This window comes from Filicampus tigris, chromosome 15 (genome assembly GCF_054856515.1).
Source record: "Filicampus tigris isolate MCC_2025a chromosome 15, RoL_Ftig_1.0, whole genome shotgun sequence".
Lineage (NCBI taxonomy): Eukaryota > Metazoa > Chordata > Actinopteri > Syngnathiformes > Syngnathidae > Filicampus > Filicampus tigris.
Genome location: NC_141231.1, coordinates 3,900,906 through 3,917,687, shown reverse-complemented (window position 1 = coordinate 3,917,687; position 16,782 = coordinate 3,900,906). Strand labels below are relative to the sequence as shown.

General features: G+C 38.2%; 1 protein-coding gene across 3 annotated transcripts in view; it reads left to right on the top strand.

The window, feature by feature from the left end:
- Nucleotides 1-16,782, top strand: part of whrna (whirlin a) — a 153,319-nt gene that overhangs the window by 84,225 nt on the left and 52,312 nt on the right. The window contains exons 4-6 of one of the 3 annotated variants that reach the window (XM_086053738.1): nt 5,382-5,474; nt 9,130-9,338; nt 14,183-14,219. In XM_086053738.1, coding sequence (XP_085909864.1) covers nt 5,382-5,474; nt 9,130-9,338; nt 14,183-14,219 — 339 coding nt within the window. Of the gene's footprint in view, nt 1-5,381; nt 5,475-9,060; nt 9,339-14,182; nt 14,220-16,782 lie in introns of all 3 variants that reach the window. The other 2 variants (XM_086053739.1, XM_086053740.1) reach the window with 2 other exon arrangements.

Here is a 16,782-nt window from a genome sequence, read left to right as displayed (position 1 = left end):
GTACAAACACTTAAATGCCATGTAATATACACAGACCACAATCTAAAATAAAATACATTGTATGTTTTTGCCAGTTGCCATGTATAACCCATCATGTATTATGCTGTGTATTAATGCCATAACAAATACCATAACAGGTTCCAGCGGTCTGCTATGTATGCAGAGCCTGACTAAATTCACACATCAATATGAATAGAAAACATTAGCTGATGCCGTTTGAGTGCCTGTAATTAATTAGTAAGTTCAAGCCGCATCAGTATATTCGTATCTGACAGGCAATCAAATTGTAAAATAGAATCATTTGGGCCGTATCGATTCAAACAATATATACAAAAGAGATTAGGCCGCATGACACTCCTATTCTTGAATATCTGTGCACTGATAAAATGGGGATTGGCCAGCTATAGTTCTTGAACTATCTAGAGTCCATAGTGCATTGCAATAGGAGTGCAAAGGCACACCAACACATAATTGAAATAGATGAGATAAAAAAAAAAAAGAAAAGAAAATGGCAAGTAATTTGGGGTTATGGGACAGAATATTAACAACCACGGTATAAATCGTACATGAGCAAAGGGGGGGAAAGCACTAATACAATATCAATAGATAATGATCAATGGAACTGCAAAGATTATAGTGTGTGTTTTAATAAAGTAAGAAGCCACAGGGCCTAATTATATTTTAAAAAATCACCTTCAATTATCAAAAACAGAAGATGAATGTACTTTTAGAGTTCATACGGCCCACTTTCCTTCTGCAATAAGCTGCATTTCATCTGCAAATTGCATTAAAAGTTCTGCCACTTTAAGATTACAAAGGTTTAAGAAGTTGGACATAGGCATACGGGTTGATATCTAATCTATGCTGTTCTGCTGCATCTGAAAGGAAAAAAAGAATATGACAAGATTGGAGAGCACCTAACCCCTCTAAATGGGGTTAGGTCTTGCTTAATAAAGTACTGTATTCATAAACGAGACCGAATCTGGTGAGTGGCAGAACAAAAAGTTGATTTTGTGCATTCAAGTCCCCTAAACAACATGCACATGTATTTCCATTTTTCATCTGTCTGCCCAGCCATCCATTGTGCCCACCTTGTTGTGGGGGCAAGAGTGATGACCATTGACTGACTGACTGACTGATAAATGTGTGTGTGCGTATATGCAGTGTGTGTGTGTGTGTGTGTATATATATATATATATATATATATATATATATATATATATATATATATATATATATATATATATATATATATATATATATATATATATATATATATATATATATATATATACATACACATTCAGGCAATGGGCGGGGGACAACCTGAACATGCAAACTCCACTCAGGGAGGCCGGAGCCGCGACCGAACCCACGACCTCTGAACTGTGAGGCGGACGTGCTAACCAGTCGACCACTGTGCCGCCATATATGTATATTAACTGAAAACATGTTTTGAACCCAATCATGGTTTGGGGTGAGCTGGACGGCAGAGTGAAGGCAAACGTGCCAACAAGTGCTAAACGCCTCTGGGGACTCCTTCAAGAAGGTTGGAAAACCATTTCAGGTGACTACCTCTCGAAGCTGAATGAATCGAGAGAATGCCAAGAATGTGCAAAGCAGTAATCAGAGCGAAGGGTGGCTATTTTGAAGAAACTACAATATACTGTCTCATTTATGAACCCAGTTCAAGTAAACACGTGAAGATAGCATGGCAGATTGAACGACAATCAGAAAGTAAAATGAAGCTTGCGCTGCTGCTGGACACCAGAATCGGAGGACCAATGCACTGAGAGTTCAAGAAATTGGTTCTCAAAAGTCTTTTACCACAACAGAAATATGAAGGAGGAGAGTTGGAAATTGATACTGCAATTGTACCAGATAAACTAGCAACTAGTCTAGCTTCTTCTACTATTCCTTCTTCGGAGAGTTCAGTAGAGAATTTTCAATCTGGAGATTGCTGCCTCTCACAGGTCTGGCCAGGTAGTTTCTATGCCGGCTGACAGATCATTAATTGTGGATGGCAAGCTATCAGATTTGTCTTTTTTGTCTACCCCCAATAGACTCCCACAGGACACAGGATACGATAGGTCTTATACCATTTCCCAGGTGAGTCGCAATTTGCATATAAACCGCCAATAACTGAAGTGAATCATTTCCTTTCAAATGTGATTTGGAAGCCAGCGAGCACAGAGGAAGAGAAACAAGGATGATATTTTATTACACCGTGCTGCTGTTGCAATAATGTAGATTGTCTGCAAGAGTCACCAGACAATCAGTGATGTGTGCATTGATGCGGTCGCAAAGTGCAATCAGATGATTTTAAATTTAAAGACATTTATAAGCTGAATTATCCTAGTAGGCCCTGTAAACAACGATAGCAACGTTTTGGTTTTTGGGTTTTTTTTGCTCTTTTTCAGTCAATATTGATTATAAATTACAACTTTAAAGTGGCTTTTTACCCTATTGTCAATAATGTAAGCCACAACTTTATATAAGATGCACCCACTCTACTAAAAAAAAAAAGAAAAAAAAAATGTATAAGCCGCACCTATCTATGTTGAAAAATTTGATATTTATCGAACGATTTTGAACTGTAAATGTACATTTATGTACCTGAACAGATTCTTTCCTAACAGTGCCTTTTAACACGGCAGAAACTTTGCTGATTAAAATGGAACAGAATCAAGAGAAAATTAAGTACTTATCTTCATTTCACTGCCCACTGCCGCTCCAGATTGTCAGCTCTACTTCTGCATACCACCTAATTCATAACCTAGTGCATTGCGCCCTCGCCTGGTGAACTCCTCCACCTGCAGTCACATCCTGCTCATGGCAATTGTATTGTAGTATACTGTAATTAAGGTTAGATCGCCCCTAGTAGTGGAATAAAAATACACAGAATAGCCGCACCTTTATATAAGCCGCATGGTTCAAAACCTAGGAAAAAAGTAGCGGTTTATAGTCCGGAAAATACAGTAAGTAAAAACTCTGATAACTGTCGATGTGGGCTCACTGACGGATGCCCGTTTTGTTAACGATTGACTAATAATGGGACACCTTTTAAAAAAGACGGACTGACAAATGCTGGGGTTTTTTGGGGGGGAGGGGAACAATTGATGGACCAATGGACCTCTGACGGACTAACTGATAGACTGGATTGACTGACGGCCTGACGATTACAAAAATGAAGGGGAGGAGGAATGACAGATCACCTAAATGTAGTAAAATGACCACCTCTGGTTATTCCTTTTCTGCAAAATGCTGCACCATGACCTGTGTTATATCTGGCCAAGGGGTGGCCCCTTTGTAGAGTGTAAGTTTTGACATCATTAAATATGAGTTACAGTCATTTAGAACTGGCAATGCGGCCAAATAGCGCAGCTCAGTGTGGAAAGCAACAGGTGTAAAAATAAAAATGGATATTTAGAAAAGTAATAATATGGATATTTAAAAAAATAATAATAAAACAAATAAATAATACGTACTCTATAATTAAAGTAGTGTGGAAGTGGACAGCGGGGCTTGCTCAAGGCGGTTGTATTCCCCCATCAGACATTTTAATACTTTTCATTGTCATACATGGCAATAAGATAAGAATACGTTTTAGTTGGTAAAATACGCCAATATTGAAACTTAAAACCTATAAACTGTGTATGAAGCATGCGCAGAGGAAAGGATGATTTCAGTTTGTGCCTGGGATGAGAGTCTCTTTGCACATGACTTGTTTTTAAGATATAATACTACTGTATACTGTATAAAGAGATTTAAATTCATTTGGATTATTCTGGGGCGGCACGGTGATCGACTGGTTAGCACGTCCGCCTCACAGTTCAGAGGTCGTGGATTGGATCCCGGCGCCAGCCTCCCTGTGTGGAGTTTGCATGTTCTCCCCGTGCCTACGTGGGTTTCCTCCGGGTACTCCGGTTTCCTCCCACATTCCAAAAACATGCTTGGTAGGTTGATTGGACACTCTGAATTGCCCCTAGGTGTGATTGTGAGTGCGGATGTTTGTTTGTCTCTGTGTGCCCTGCGATTGGCTGGCAACCAATTCAGGGTGTGCCCCGCCTACTGCCCGAAGACAGCTGGGATAGGCTCCAGCACGCCCGCGACACTTGTGAGGAGAAGCGGTATCGATAATGGATGGATGGATGGATTATTCTGAATAAAATGACATTCATGGTGGCCTGCCATCTTTAAAAACAGAATTTCACTCCTATAAGCAATATTTGTATACTTGCCAAAAATAGAGTCTATACACAGTCAAATTGCACGACAGGATCTATTTTTGCGTGGTCTTTTTATTTTCAAAAAAGCTCTTATTATTTTTGCAACAATACTACTATGTCGCAGAAATTTCCATTCGTGATTCTAATAGTCGTCATCACAAGTTTCAATTTTGCCATCAGAAAGAAAGACATGAAGGTCCATTGGGTTTGATGAACTGCCGTGCAATATGCTGCCATCTCAAGTGACGTGAAAAAAAATTTTCTTGACTGCATATATATTTTATTTTAAAGTGGAAGTCAACCCAAACATATTTTTTTCAAGAATATGTGCTATGCAAGCCTACAAGTTGAAACGGCATTATGATAAATATTGCGTTTGTGCAATAAGTGTTAATCAACTCATTTTTAGCCATCTCCGGGGGCGGCCATTTTGTCTTCTGTTGACTGAAAATGACATCACAACTGCTCACAACGACCAATCACGGCTCAGATCCAGAAAACAGGTCAGCCGTGATTGGTTGTTGTGAGACGTTGTGATGTCATTTTCAGTTGACAGAAGACAAAATGGCCACCCCCAGAGATGGCTTAAAACAGGTGGATTAACTCTTATTCCACAAACGCAAAATGAATAAGAATGCCATGTTTCAACTAGTGGGCCTGCTGGGAACATATTTTTGAAAAAAATATATTTGGGTTGACTTCTGCTTTAAATAAACAAGCCTGTTTCTATAAGTTTGTCCTTTCTTCAGTTACATATACTCTATGTATATACACTAGGTATGGTTATGTATTTTTCTAAAATATTGATGGTCACGCAATTGCTGTCTTTATATCATTATCTTTGCCAAAATACTGCCCAACACTGTATTCCATATGGTGAATTACTCTGTGATCCCCCCCAATTCATAACAAAAATTGTCAATACAACGTGAAACTCGTGGCATTTGAGGAAGTGCAGCCAGAAGTTACTTTTGCCCGCTTTACAGAATGTGTTCTTGTCTAACGGCAGCATTGATCATTCACACATCCGACAGCTTTTGTTGTGTTATATTGAATATAGCAGCCCTACAGCATCTCCGCTGTGGTGCAGAGATGGACCACAGAAAATGAAATGCTTGTGACGCAGCACAGGGCCCATCTTGTCTCAAATAGAAGCGTAATGAAGGAGAGGACAGGAGAATGGGGAGCAGAATAATGAGGAGAGAGAAGGAGGGAGTGAGGCAAGGACAGAAGGCAATATACCCGGTAAGTAGCAAGTTGAATACAGCAAAAAATGCCGCACCTATTATTCCTCAGCCACAATCAATACTCATCAAGGCGTACAGTAGGCTTGTCCGATTGTAGCTGTTGCTCACAGCTTTAGCCCTGACTCCAATTAATGACAATTTGACCGTACCTTGTACCAACGGACGGGCAGAAAAATGAATGCAGTTGTGGTGATACGACAACAGCGCTTGTATCTGACGATTCGCAAAACAAAAACCACAGAAATTGTGTGAATACTACGAGGTTATTTTTCTGAGTCAACTATTCAATATATTAACACAGTATGGTGTCGATTGATATTCAACAGACTAGCTATCCTGACAATATATTCCCTCTGATTTTTCTGCAGCGTGTATCACCTTAAACGATTTGACCGGACTCTTATTGAGGCTGTTACATCTGAAGCACACCATTGCCTCTCTGCCCATAATCTGTCAGCGTCTTTCCAAAATGTAAAATATTTCCAAATAAATGAATGTAAGGGATGAGCAAAGAGATCGAGAGCACTTGACACCGCTATCAGAGATGGCTTTTTCCTCAGTTTTCCCCGCGTCGCTATTCTGAATCGAAAGTGCCGAAACAAATTGGGGGTGCATGAAGGTGACCTGGCAATTTCCCAGGTAGTATCAGTTTCGTATCAGAGACAGGAGGGCTCACTCACTTCAGCGACTATTTTTACTCTCCGACAAGTATTTTACTGTAGACATGACGGTAGGGCTGAGCAATTAATCGAAATTCAGTTACAATTACGATTATTACACTCCACGATTACAAAATTGGCATAATTTTAAAAAACCTTGATTAATATTCATTTACATCCAACAAACTTGTTTGTTTACATAAGGAAATCATACTTGAATGTATACATTTGCACCTTGTTTTTAAATTAGTTCATAACTTATTTTATAAATTTTGTTTGGTCCAAAATGAACTTACTTACGTTTATTTATCTTTATATCTTTTTACATTTAAACATTTTCTTATTTTTTTCCCCCCAAAATCAAATGATCATTTGAATAGTCGTGATTTCAATAATTACCAAAATAATCATGATTAATGTTTTTTTTTTCATTAACGAGCAGCCCCACATTACAGCATCGTCTTTCAACCTTTATTTGCTAATGACAATATTGCATTACAATTTTTCTCAGTTGCTTGGGTACATTTCTCAAATCAGAATTCAATTCCTCAAAACTACTAGTTCAATTTTCACATCATCGTTCATATCATTGTCAATGGGTGTCTGTTAAATTGTCTCACACCTCCCAACATTTTGCCATTAGTTCATCATATAAGTCTTTACATGCAAAAGTTGTAATATCCATCCATTATCGATAGCGCTTGTCCTCGCAAGGGTCGCGGGCGTGCTGGAGCCTATCCCAGCTGTCTTCGGGCAGTAGGCGGGGGACACCCTGAATTGGTTGCCAGCCAATCGCAGGGCACACAGAGACAAACGAACATCTGCACTCACAATCACACCTAGGGGCAATTTAGAGTGTCCAATCCACTTACCATGCATGTTTTTGGAATGTGGGAGGAAACCGGAGGACCCGGAGAAAGGCCGGAGCCGGGATCGAACCCACGACCTCTGAACTGTGAGGCGGACGTGCTAACCAGTCATACACCGTGCCGCCCAAGTAGTAATATGTCAAGCATATTTTCACACATTTCCATTGGCCTTTTTCCCCAGGCGAATCTTGACTTCCTAATGAAGGGAAATGTGTGAAGCATTAGATGGACCAATGATCAACCAGTTCTCTAAAACAGCTCATCACAAAAGATGATCATTGTTGCGACGTGACGTGGATGAAAATTTGAAAAGACTGCACAGTAATTCGTCCAATGTTGCATTTTCCCTAAGGAGATTGCCTCACATCACATTTCTACTTTTTTTTTTTTTTTTTTCTCTTTGTGCTATGCAGTGCTGTCTTTCACAATGAGATGGTTTGTCAACACATTACAGTGCAAACAGTAAAAGTGAAATTGTGAGTCTCGCCGAGTCTCTTGCAATCAATCGTCCTCATACACGAAGGTGTAAACTTTGGATTTCGAATAATTGTCCTCAAAACTTAAGCAGCAGTTCACATTGGAACATGCCCCCGGACTACACTGTTATATTGACAAAATGACTAAGCACAACAACAATGACACAAAGACTTGTCGTTTCAGATGGCACTGACATGTTTAAGTGACACAAATATTTACTTTTGAGAGGTGTACTAAGGACTTTGAGAAAGAAAATGGTTTTTGCAGGGGAATCATGATGTTTGGCTATTTGTACAAATTGTTCTCAGAAATGCACTTGTTTTGCAAATTTCACTTCTGATCTGAGAAGTGGCCCAAAGCAAGTGAGAAAACTTAAGGATGATCATAGATTTGAATTAGCGGGAATGCTTTTCTTAGCATTTAGCAAACAAGTGTATTTCTTTGAAATGTTGTACACGTTATTTTGTTGTTTAATTGTAGATTATAGTGTTTGCAATCTCATAGTGGGAAATCTGGGGGAAAAAAACCTGTGAAAACGTCACAGTAAACATTGCCCGAGGGACGTCAAACACAGTACTAAGTAACGAGCAGTTATTGTCACTTTATTGTTTCTTTTGTCAAACTGAGCTGGAACAAGCCGCTTTTATTCAAGTTTTTGAATCCGTCCCTGAGGCTTTAGTTCTACCTGACAGCTGCGATGGCGACTGCTTGCTGGGGCAGCACTGTCTGTCAATCCCATCTGCACCCCTGACTTCAGGCTCATAGCAGAGTATAAACATTTCATGTAAAACATTTTGTGTGGAGCTGTAGTTTTTTTTCAAACTGGTCTTTAAATAAAATTCATAGAATAGAGCGTTGAGAAAAGAGTCAGCAGTTAGATGATAATATTGCTATTCTTCTTTACACAATACAAATTGCAACAATACAAGTACATGCAGTACATGCATACAGCGCTTAACAAAGGTATTAGACTAGCCGTTATAAAAAGCAGACGACACCATCCAGCGTCATGAAGTTCTTTAATAGGGAATTCAATAAGCTCTTGATGTTTTACCGTTTGAAACAGGATTAACGATTCCAAATTGGATTTACCTTTTAGATCCAGAGAAGCCAGCCACACCGGGCATGATAGAATCATCATAGAAACAGGAAAACTGATTTTGGCAATAGTGGCATAAAATTACATTCGTTGGTAATCTAATCATTTTGTTAAGCACTGTTCAATAAATCCATTCTTGCAGTCGTGCACAACAAACATTCAAGCGACAGCATATCTGAGCAGCAGCATACCAGACCCCACTCGTAATCATTTTTTATGGTCTTTTAATTTTTTTTATTAATTCTTTTTAAATGTTCAGACTTTTATGGACACAAAAAGTATAGATGAAAGTTTTGTTTCACATTAAGCATTGGTAGATAAGAATGTTCTCATTTGTTCTTCTCCATTGCGCAAGTTGGCAGGGTCCAAACGTGTAACCAAAAACAGACAACCACCTAATTATTTCAATCGCCTCTACCTCCTCCATCTGTTATGTGACCTCTCTATGACCTTTGACCTATGCACCTATGCATGTTACAGTCTCTGCCCAGCCCACCCTTGCAGTCTTGCCCCTCCACCACTCCTTTCTGTTCCTTGCCCTCCTCGCAGGTTGGGGACCAAATTCTGGAAGTAAACGGCCGCAGCTTCTTGAACATCCCGCACGATGAAGCCGTCCGAGTACTGAAGTCGTCGCGGCACCTGATGATGACGGTGAAAGATGTGGGTCGCCTGCCTCATGCCAGGACAGTGGTTGGTGAGACCAAGTGGATTGCCAGCTCCCAGATTGCGGAGAGCTCCGCAAACAGCAGTATCGCAGGGTAAGCTTCACACAAAATGCTCTACTGAATTCGATTAGGACAAAAATTGTAATCATGATTAGGGATGTAGCGATTAATCGAATTTAAAATAGTTTCGTCTCGATTAATCGATTCGATAAATTAAAAAATTGTTTTGATTAAATTCAACTAGAAAATTATGTCTTGAAACGTTTTTTTCATTCCAGATGCATAGCACATTTTGAATGTGTAGATCAAATTATGTGCTTGAGCCAAACATCTGTGCGTATTGCGTTTGTGGATGGCTGCAGAACCACATTAGTGCACAGAGACAAGCATGGTAGCAATTTTTTTAAAAAAATCTAATCGAATCAAAAATCGGGAACTTGAAATCAAAAATCAAATCGAATCAGGGCTTGAGTGAATCGTTCCATCGATAATCATGATTATTTTGTTAATAATTAAAATCATGATTATTCAAACGATCATTTATTTTTTGATACAAAACAAGAACATTTTTAACATAAAAATATATATAAAGACAAATAAATGTAAGTAAGTTCCTTCTGGACCAAAACAAATGTATAAAATTAGTTATTAAACAAAAAAAAGTGCAAAATTATAAATCCAAGTATGATTTTCTGGTGTAAACAAATATAGTGCGTTGCATATAAATGAATATTAATTAAAAAAAAATACGATTATGCCAATTTTGTAATTGTGGAGTTTAATAATCGTAATTGTAATTGAATTTCGATTAATTGCACAGCCCTAGTATTTGGGGCCGGCGATGTTAATGAATATGGCCGGGGGGTCGCGGCCGGAAGGGTACCCAGGTCAAGGGTGGAGGGTTGCGGCCAGACGGGCAAAAATAGGGTCAAGTGCCCAGCTCTGATCGTCAGTGTCTTCCAGTCGACCCCCCACAATATCCACCTACATACTTGACTTTTGACAGCAAGTGGGGATTTACTGTAAGATCTGCAAAGCTGCTCTTCATTAAACTGGTCTTATTATTGGAAAACAAAAGAAAAGAAAAAAGACTCAACACAAAGACAAGACAGACTTTATCTTGTGCTGTGTAGTGTCTGTGGTTGGCCAACACTTTAAAGAGGGAAAATTTATCACTGACAAACATCAACATATATATCTCGCTTTATCCATTATCACAATGAAGGATAGCCAGATGCTTGAGATTTAAGAGCAGCTTGTGCAGAAAAAAGAAAAATGTGAGGTAAATGAAGCCCCCCCCCACCCCCCCATCTCCTTGCGCCTCTAATGTGATCAGACATCCACCCATCTGATGACAACTATCACACGCTTCCTGAGGAAAACAAGCCGCAATTGCAGCGTCACAAGAAAAGGCCAGACCTCCTTTGAAAATGCCACAGCTGATCCACTCATCTTCTGCTCATGACTGGGAGCAGTGCGTGGCCCCAACGAGCGAATTAAAGTCGGATATCCTGCAAAAGCCACATGAGGTTTCCATCATGAAAACGCATCCCGACGCAACGCTGTAATCTCCAAAGCAAACATGGATATAAAAGATACTTAACATTTTGTTTGACAAGAAATATACGCTCGAATCTCCCTTGAGTTGTTCTGCCGTGGTGATGGCGTTGCTTTGCTAGAGACAGATGGCCGCTCTCTGCGACTGCTTCCATCCATTTGTTTCAATGCGAGACAACAGACGTTTTTGGCGTTAGATTGGGAGCTAGCATAAATCACTGCGAAGAACCGCTCTTCCATATCCATCAAAGAAACCAGAAAGAAAACAGCTATGTTGACACCTCCAAAACACATTTTTTTGAATGCAAAGGAGCTGTATGCTTCTAAGAGGGTCAACTATATTAATCTTTAAAAACTCATGTAATATATTAACATGTTATTATTGAGAAATAAAATGTGCTATTTCATAATTGTAATTTCACTTCAAATTCCTTCATATTCATTGGGTAACTGAATCACAGATTCACACTTGTATTATTATTGTGTATTCTCTGTTTGTGCGCTAGTCTTGTTGCCTCATTTTTTTATTATTTTGTAGCACACATACAAAAAACGGTTTTGTGCTGTGTAATCGGGTTCATTGAGAGTCAAAATCATAATGTGAAACCCCAGCATCCACCGAATGTAACTATTAATCTATTTGGAAGTGCTTTCTAGTCCTTTGCACTAGGGCTGTGCAATTCATCGAAATTCAATTACAATTACGATTATTACACGCCACGATTACAAATGTGGCTTAAACGTAAAAAAAAAAAGATTATTGTTATTCATTCATAGCCGACGTGTTTGTTTACACAAGGAAATTGTACTTGAATTTATTTGCACCTTTTCATATTTTAACAAATTACAAATTTACAATATTAAATAACAAATTTTACACTTTTTGTTTGGTCCAAAAGTATTTATTTGTCTTTTTTTATGTTCAAACATTGTTTCGTACCCAAAAATAATTAAAAAAAATTTAAAAACATTTTTTTCATAATTGAGCAGCCCTAATTTGCACATCAAGAGGCAAGGGCAGCTTTATTTATGTTGTGCACTTCATACACAAGGTAACTCCACGTGCTTCACAAGAACATTTAAAAGCATTTAAGAACAAAAGAAATAACGCCATTCAGAAACAAAACAGAAACAGAAACAAAAGTACAGAAATAAAAGATAGCTTACTAAAATGACTAAGAGAACGTATAGCGCAAGAAAAAAAAGCTTTTTAAAAAAAATGATTTTAGAAAATGTTTTAAAAGTGAGAAGTAAAGTGTTTTTCTCACTTTCTGCGATTAAGACTTCAAATTTGGGTTATGCCTTTAACTGCGGAGCCGCTGTCATCAAACTCTGGTGGAAATCTCAGTTGCAATCAAAGTCTGACCTCAGGCCATCTTGCAAAGGAAGGAAACAGTATGAGCCTAAACTACATAATTACAACATAACTACGGGTGGTGTGTAAATAGAGGAGAGTGATGGCTACCCAAACATGTTTCAGCTTAGCGGCCATTTTAGTCACATTGAAGTGCAGTCAGTTTTGGTATGCTTGGATTTTTAACTGCCTAAAAAAGAATTCAAACCACTGGGAACGTGACCAAAACCTGTAAATTGAAATACAACAGGTGTGCTTTCACACAAAGAATGCTAAATCATTGCTGAATCATTGAACCTTTATTTCACGATTTGTGTTTTTGACAGTTTGGTTTTGATTGCATTCAGTTTTGTCATGTTTTCCCAGTGTCCATTTTTGTTGTCGCGTCTTGCTCCTTAGCTTTTTGTTTCCACCTGTTGGCGTGTGCCAATGAGTTCCCTTCAGCGACTCGTTTCTTGTCCAGGTGTTCCTCGTTGTCTCGTTAGTTAGCTTGTACGTAGTTCCTTGCTTTCTGTCGGTCTGTGTCTGTTCGTCGTTTCTGTTGTTGTCAGTCATGTTTGACCTTGCTTTTTTTTTTTTTTTTTTTTTTAACTTTGTTAATTTGGTCTTTTTTGATTATTCCGCCCTCCTTGTTTGCCTTTAAGTATGCTTTGGGAAAATAAATACATTTTGAGATTACTCCTGCTTCCCAGTCTTGCCTCTCTGCATTTAGGTCCTCCACACTAACCATAAATCGTGACACTTCAAAGACATTTGGTTTTAACTAGGGCTGTCAAAATTAAAGCATTAACTATGGAGATTAATTTAAATTTCATATCGCACTAAAAAAAAAACTCAGTTAACTCAGTTTTATTTACGTCCTGTAGCAGCTGACCTCTGCTCACTCTACAGCCAAACTTAGAGCAGAGTCACTGTCGCAAGGACGGACTTTTACGTAGTTTTACTTGAAAAAGTTACTTGATGGCTCATTGGAGAAATCCAAAATGATTTGCACACTTTGCACAGCCAAATTCAAATACCATATTAGTTGTACATCTTTGGTGTATCGTTCAACTGTTGTATTTTACAGGAAAATAATCGTATTCAAGGATCAAAGAAAGCTATCAGAACTTTCTTTGAATCGAAATATACTTTTTTTTTTCCACCTTAATTTACAGATTTTACTCAAGTAAATAACGGTTCCAAGCTTCGTAAAAAATTTTAGTCGGAAAATACGGCTAATCACGATTAATTATGGAAAATCTTTCGATTCATTAGTTGAAAATTTGTAATCGTTTGACAACACTAGTTTTAACTCATTCACTGCCCTGAGAAAAGGCTTTTCTCACAGTTTGTCTCTCATATTGCCTCGTCACAAACAAATAATTGCATGTGTGATAAAACTACTTGTGGGATCGCGACAAATGCCTTCAACAGAAGTTTACCGTTGCACTCTCCTTGTCCCGGCTTTTCTTCTTTTCCCTTTTCACACAGCCATGGTGTGAAATTTGAACTGTCAGACGGAACAGCGCATAGAACAAAAGCAGTTAAAAAGGACGATTGAAAGACTGAAAGGAGTTCAAGAAAATCAGTAGACTGAGGTCAAATCGCAAGTAGTCCTTTTGCTTCAACAACACAGTAACAGGAAGAAATGTAGGACATCAACTAAAACCCCCAACCCCCTTTTTTTTTTTTTTTTTTTAAACAGCACTTTCTTCAGCCCAAACGAGATTGGCAACACTCAGCACAGTCAATAATGTGTGGTGCTGAAACAACGTGAGTGTGTACAAACTGGGTAGACTACTCAGCGCACCCCTATTAAAGGAATAAAATGCATCATCGGCAATCAGGCAATACAAAGCACACCGGACTAGACTATAGGAAGTACGAATAAAAAGTAAAAACATGAAATTGCGGATACTCTATCATATAACGACGTGCCTTGTCACAATAATCATTACATCATAATGCCATCATTTGTGTGCGCCATCAGCTGCTCCTCTCGTTGCCCGGTGTCTGAATGTGTCTTCGTTGCCTTTTTTCACAGCTACTCGGCGGACCAGGGAGCCTCGGCTGCTGGAAAGGTGAGATTTCCAAAACCCTATAGGTGTGCACATCTGTGAGTACCATGTCTGCGGAGGTGGATGTGTGCTTTTTAATTATCCGGCAGTTAAGATTTGACTTCCAAATGCACTGAAAGACCAACATATTGTCCACAGTAATCCACGGTACAGTGGACCCTCACAACTGAAACTCATTTGTTTTAGGGGGCTGTTAAGTTGCTCTGTCATCAATTCCATGTGTTTGGATATCTGACAGGCATTTATTTGAGTCCTTAAGAGAATTGCACATATCGTCCCCTTTTCTTGACTTGCTTTTTGCTTTCGAGCAGGGTGGAGTGAGTGAGTTTGAATGTGATCTTTGTCATTTGAGCTGTACAGTAGTGAAAAAGAACAGTTTAAAATGTACATACATATACAGTATTGGACAAATTATTGTACATCACAAAAAGAAGCCATTTCATCAGGGAGGTGTAAACTTTTTGTCATGTTTGTTTTTTTTAGCGTTTGTGTCTGTCTCATCAATGATTATTGTGTCCACCTGTGTGCATTCCATGCCCTTGTTTTAGCCAATCAGCTCCCTCCTACCTTGTGTGTCTCGTCCAGGTGTTTTTTGTTGTCTCGTCAGTATGCCTGTATTTAAATTCCTTGTTTTCGTTCAGTGCTTGTTGGATCGTTTTCGCTGTCATGTTTTTGGTTTCTCCTGTTGTTGGGTTTTTTTGTTCTCTAGTCTTTCTTTGCTACTTTGAGTTTTGGATTTTTCAAGACTTGTTTAAGCTGGTCTTTTGTTATTAAATATTTTCTTCAGTATGCCCTGCCTCCCTGCATTTGGGTCTTCTACCATACAACCATGACACTTTTTCTATCATCTTTAGCTTTCTTTCATGCCCTTTTTTTTTAGTTGTATCATTTACTGTGTTGATTGTAAAAATAAGGCAAATCCTAGTGCTATCAAGTGATTAAATTTGTTAAACTAATTAATTAAAATTTTCCATAATTGATCGCGATTAATCGTATTTTTCAACTGGAATTTTTTACAAAGCTTGGAACCGATATTCACTTGAGTAAAATCTTGGAATTAATGTGGAAAAAAATTTAAAGTATATTTTGATTCAAAGACTGTTCTAATGGCTTTCTTTGATACTTGAATACGATTCTTTTCCTGTAAAATTACAACAGTTCAACGATACACCAAAGATGTACAACTAATATGGTATTTGAATTTGGCTGTGCAAAGTGTGCGAATTATTTGGGATAAGTAAAACTACGTAAAAATCCATCTTTGCAACAGTGACTCTCCTCTAAGTTAGGCTGCACAGTGAGCAGAGGTTAGCTGCTACAGGAAGTAAATAAAACTGAGTTAACTGAGTTAATTTTTTTTTTTTTTTTTTTTTTATAAAATTTAAATTAATCTCTATAGTTAATGCTTTATCTTTGACAGCCTTAGTAAATAAATTATATATATAAAAAATATTGAACCTTGAGTTACGAACAAAGCTGTTCCGAACAATTTGGGCTCCGCACAAAATATTTGAGGAAAAATTACCTCTATTTACGTACAAAGTACGTACATGTATTCCTCCGTGGCGTGAGGTGGAAAGCTGTTGCTTGTGTAGGCAAAGGTTCCACCTCTGTATCGTCTAATCACAAATGATTGTGTTGGCCAAAAAGAAGTCCAAAAATATTTTTATTTTAATCAGAAAATACTATCAGCAGTAGGTATGTTATTTATTGAATTGTAGTTTTTCTTTCATTAAGCAATGGACGTTTAACATCAAAATATTTTGCATGTTCTCACGAGGCGGAAGTTGCACCTTCTTCCAATATATTCAGCAAATTACAGATGCCAGAAGCAGCTGCGTCCACTCCAAACCGCCTCCAAACGGGGGGCTGGAACAGATTAATTGCATTTCTATTCATTCCAATTGGAAACATTACTCCAATTTATGAACATTTCAGGCTACATACAGGCACATGGAATGAATTAAATTTGTAACTCGTTTCACTGTACACACGGGTGCCCTTTTTTTTGTCTTGGAACACCGACCCCAAAAACGACTGTGCATGTGCTTGCGTTGCTTTACTGATGCTTGTTAGCAAATTTCCAAGTCACGTAAACCTGACCAATTAAATGTTAAAAATGGACTTGGTCTTGTGGCCCATTTTTTATATTTTGGAGCAAAGCAAAAAAAAATTGAAAATTTAAATCCTATTTGGTGTTTGATTGAAAAAAAAAAACTGAAAATAATCAATGACTTTCCTGTTATTCGTTTTATTGGTTATACAATGTTTTATTTCAGGTGTATTAATGTACATGCTACACTATCACAGCAAATTTAAATCAAGCGTGTTTGCAACAACAAAAACGCCAATATTACTTTCTATTACATTGTTTATTACAACAAAACTTCTCTCCACCTCCTACCCTCTCCCTCTCATATTCTTGGGCACTTCCATTATCTTCAATGTTGACTTTGACTTTGACTTTTAAGCTAAGTTCAGAGCTATGTTGGAGTCAAGAAATATAAGAAGGAATGTTCGAAGAGACAGCTGCTGATGAGAGGGGAGGGGGTGAGAGAAATAGCTC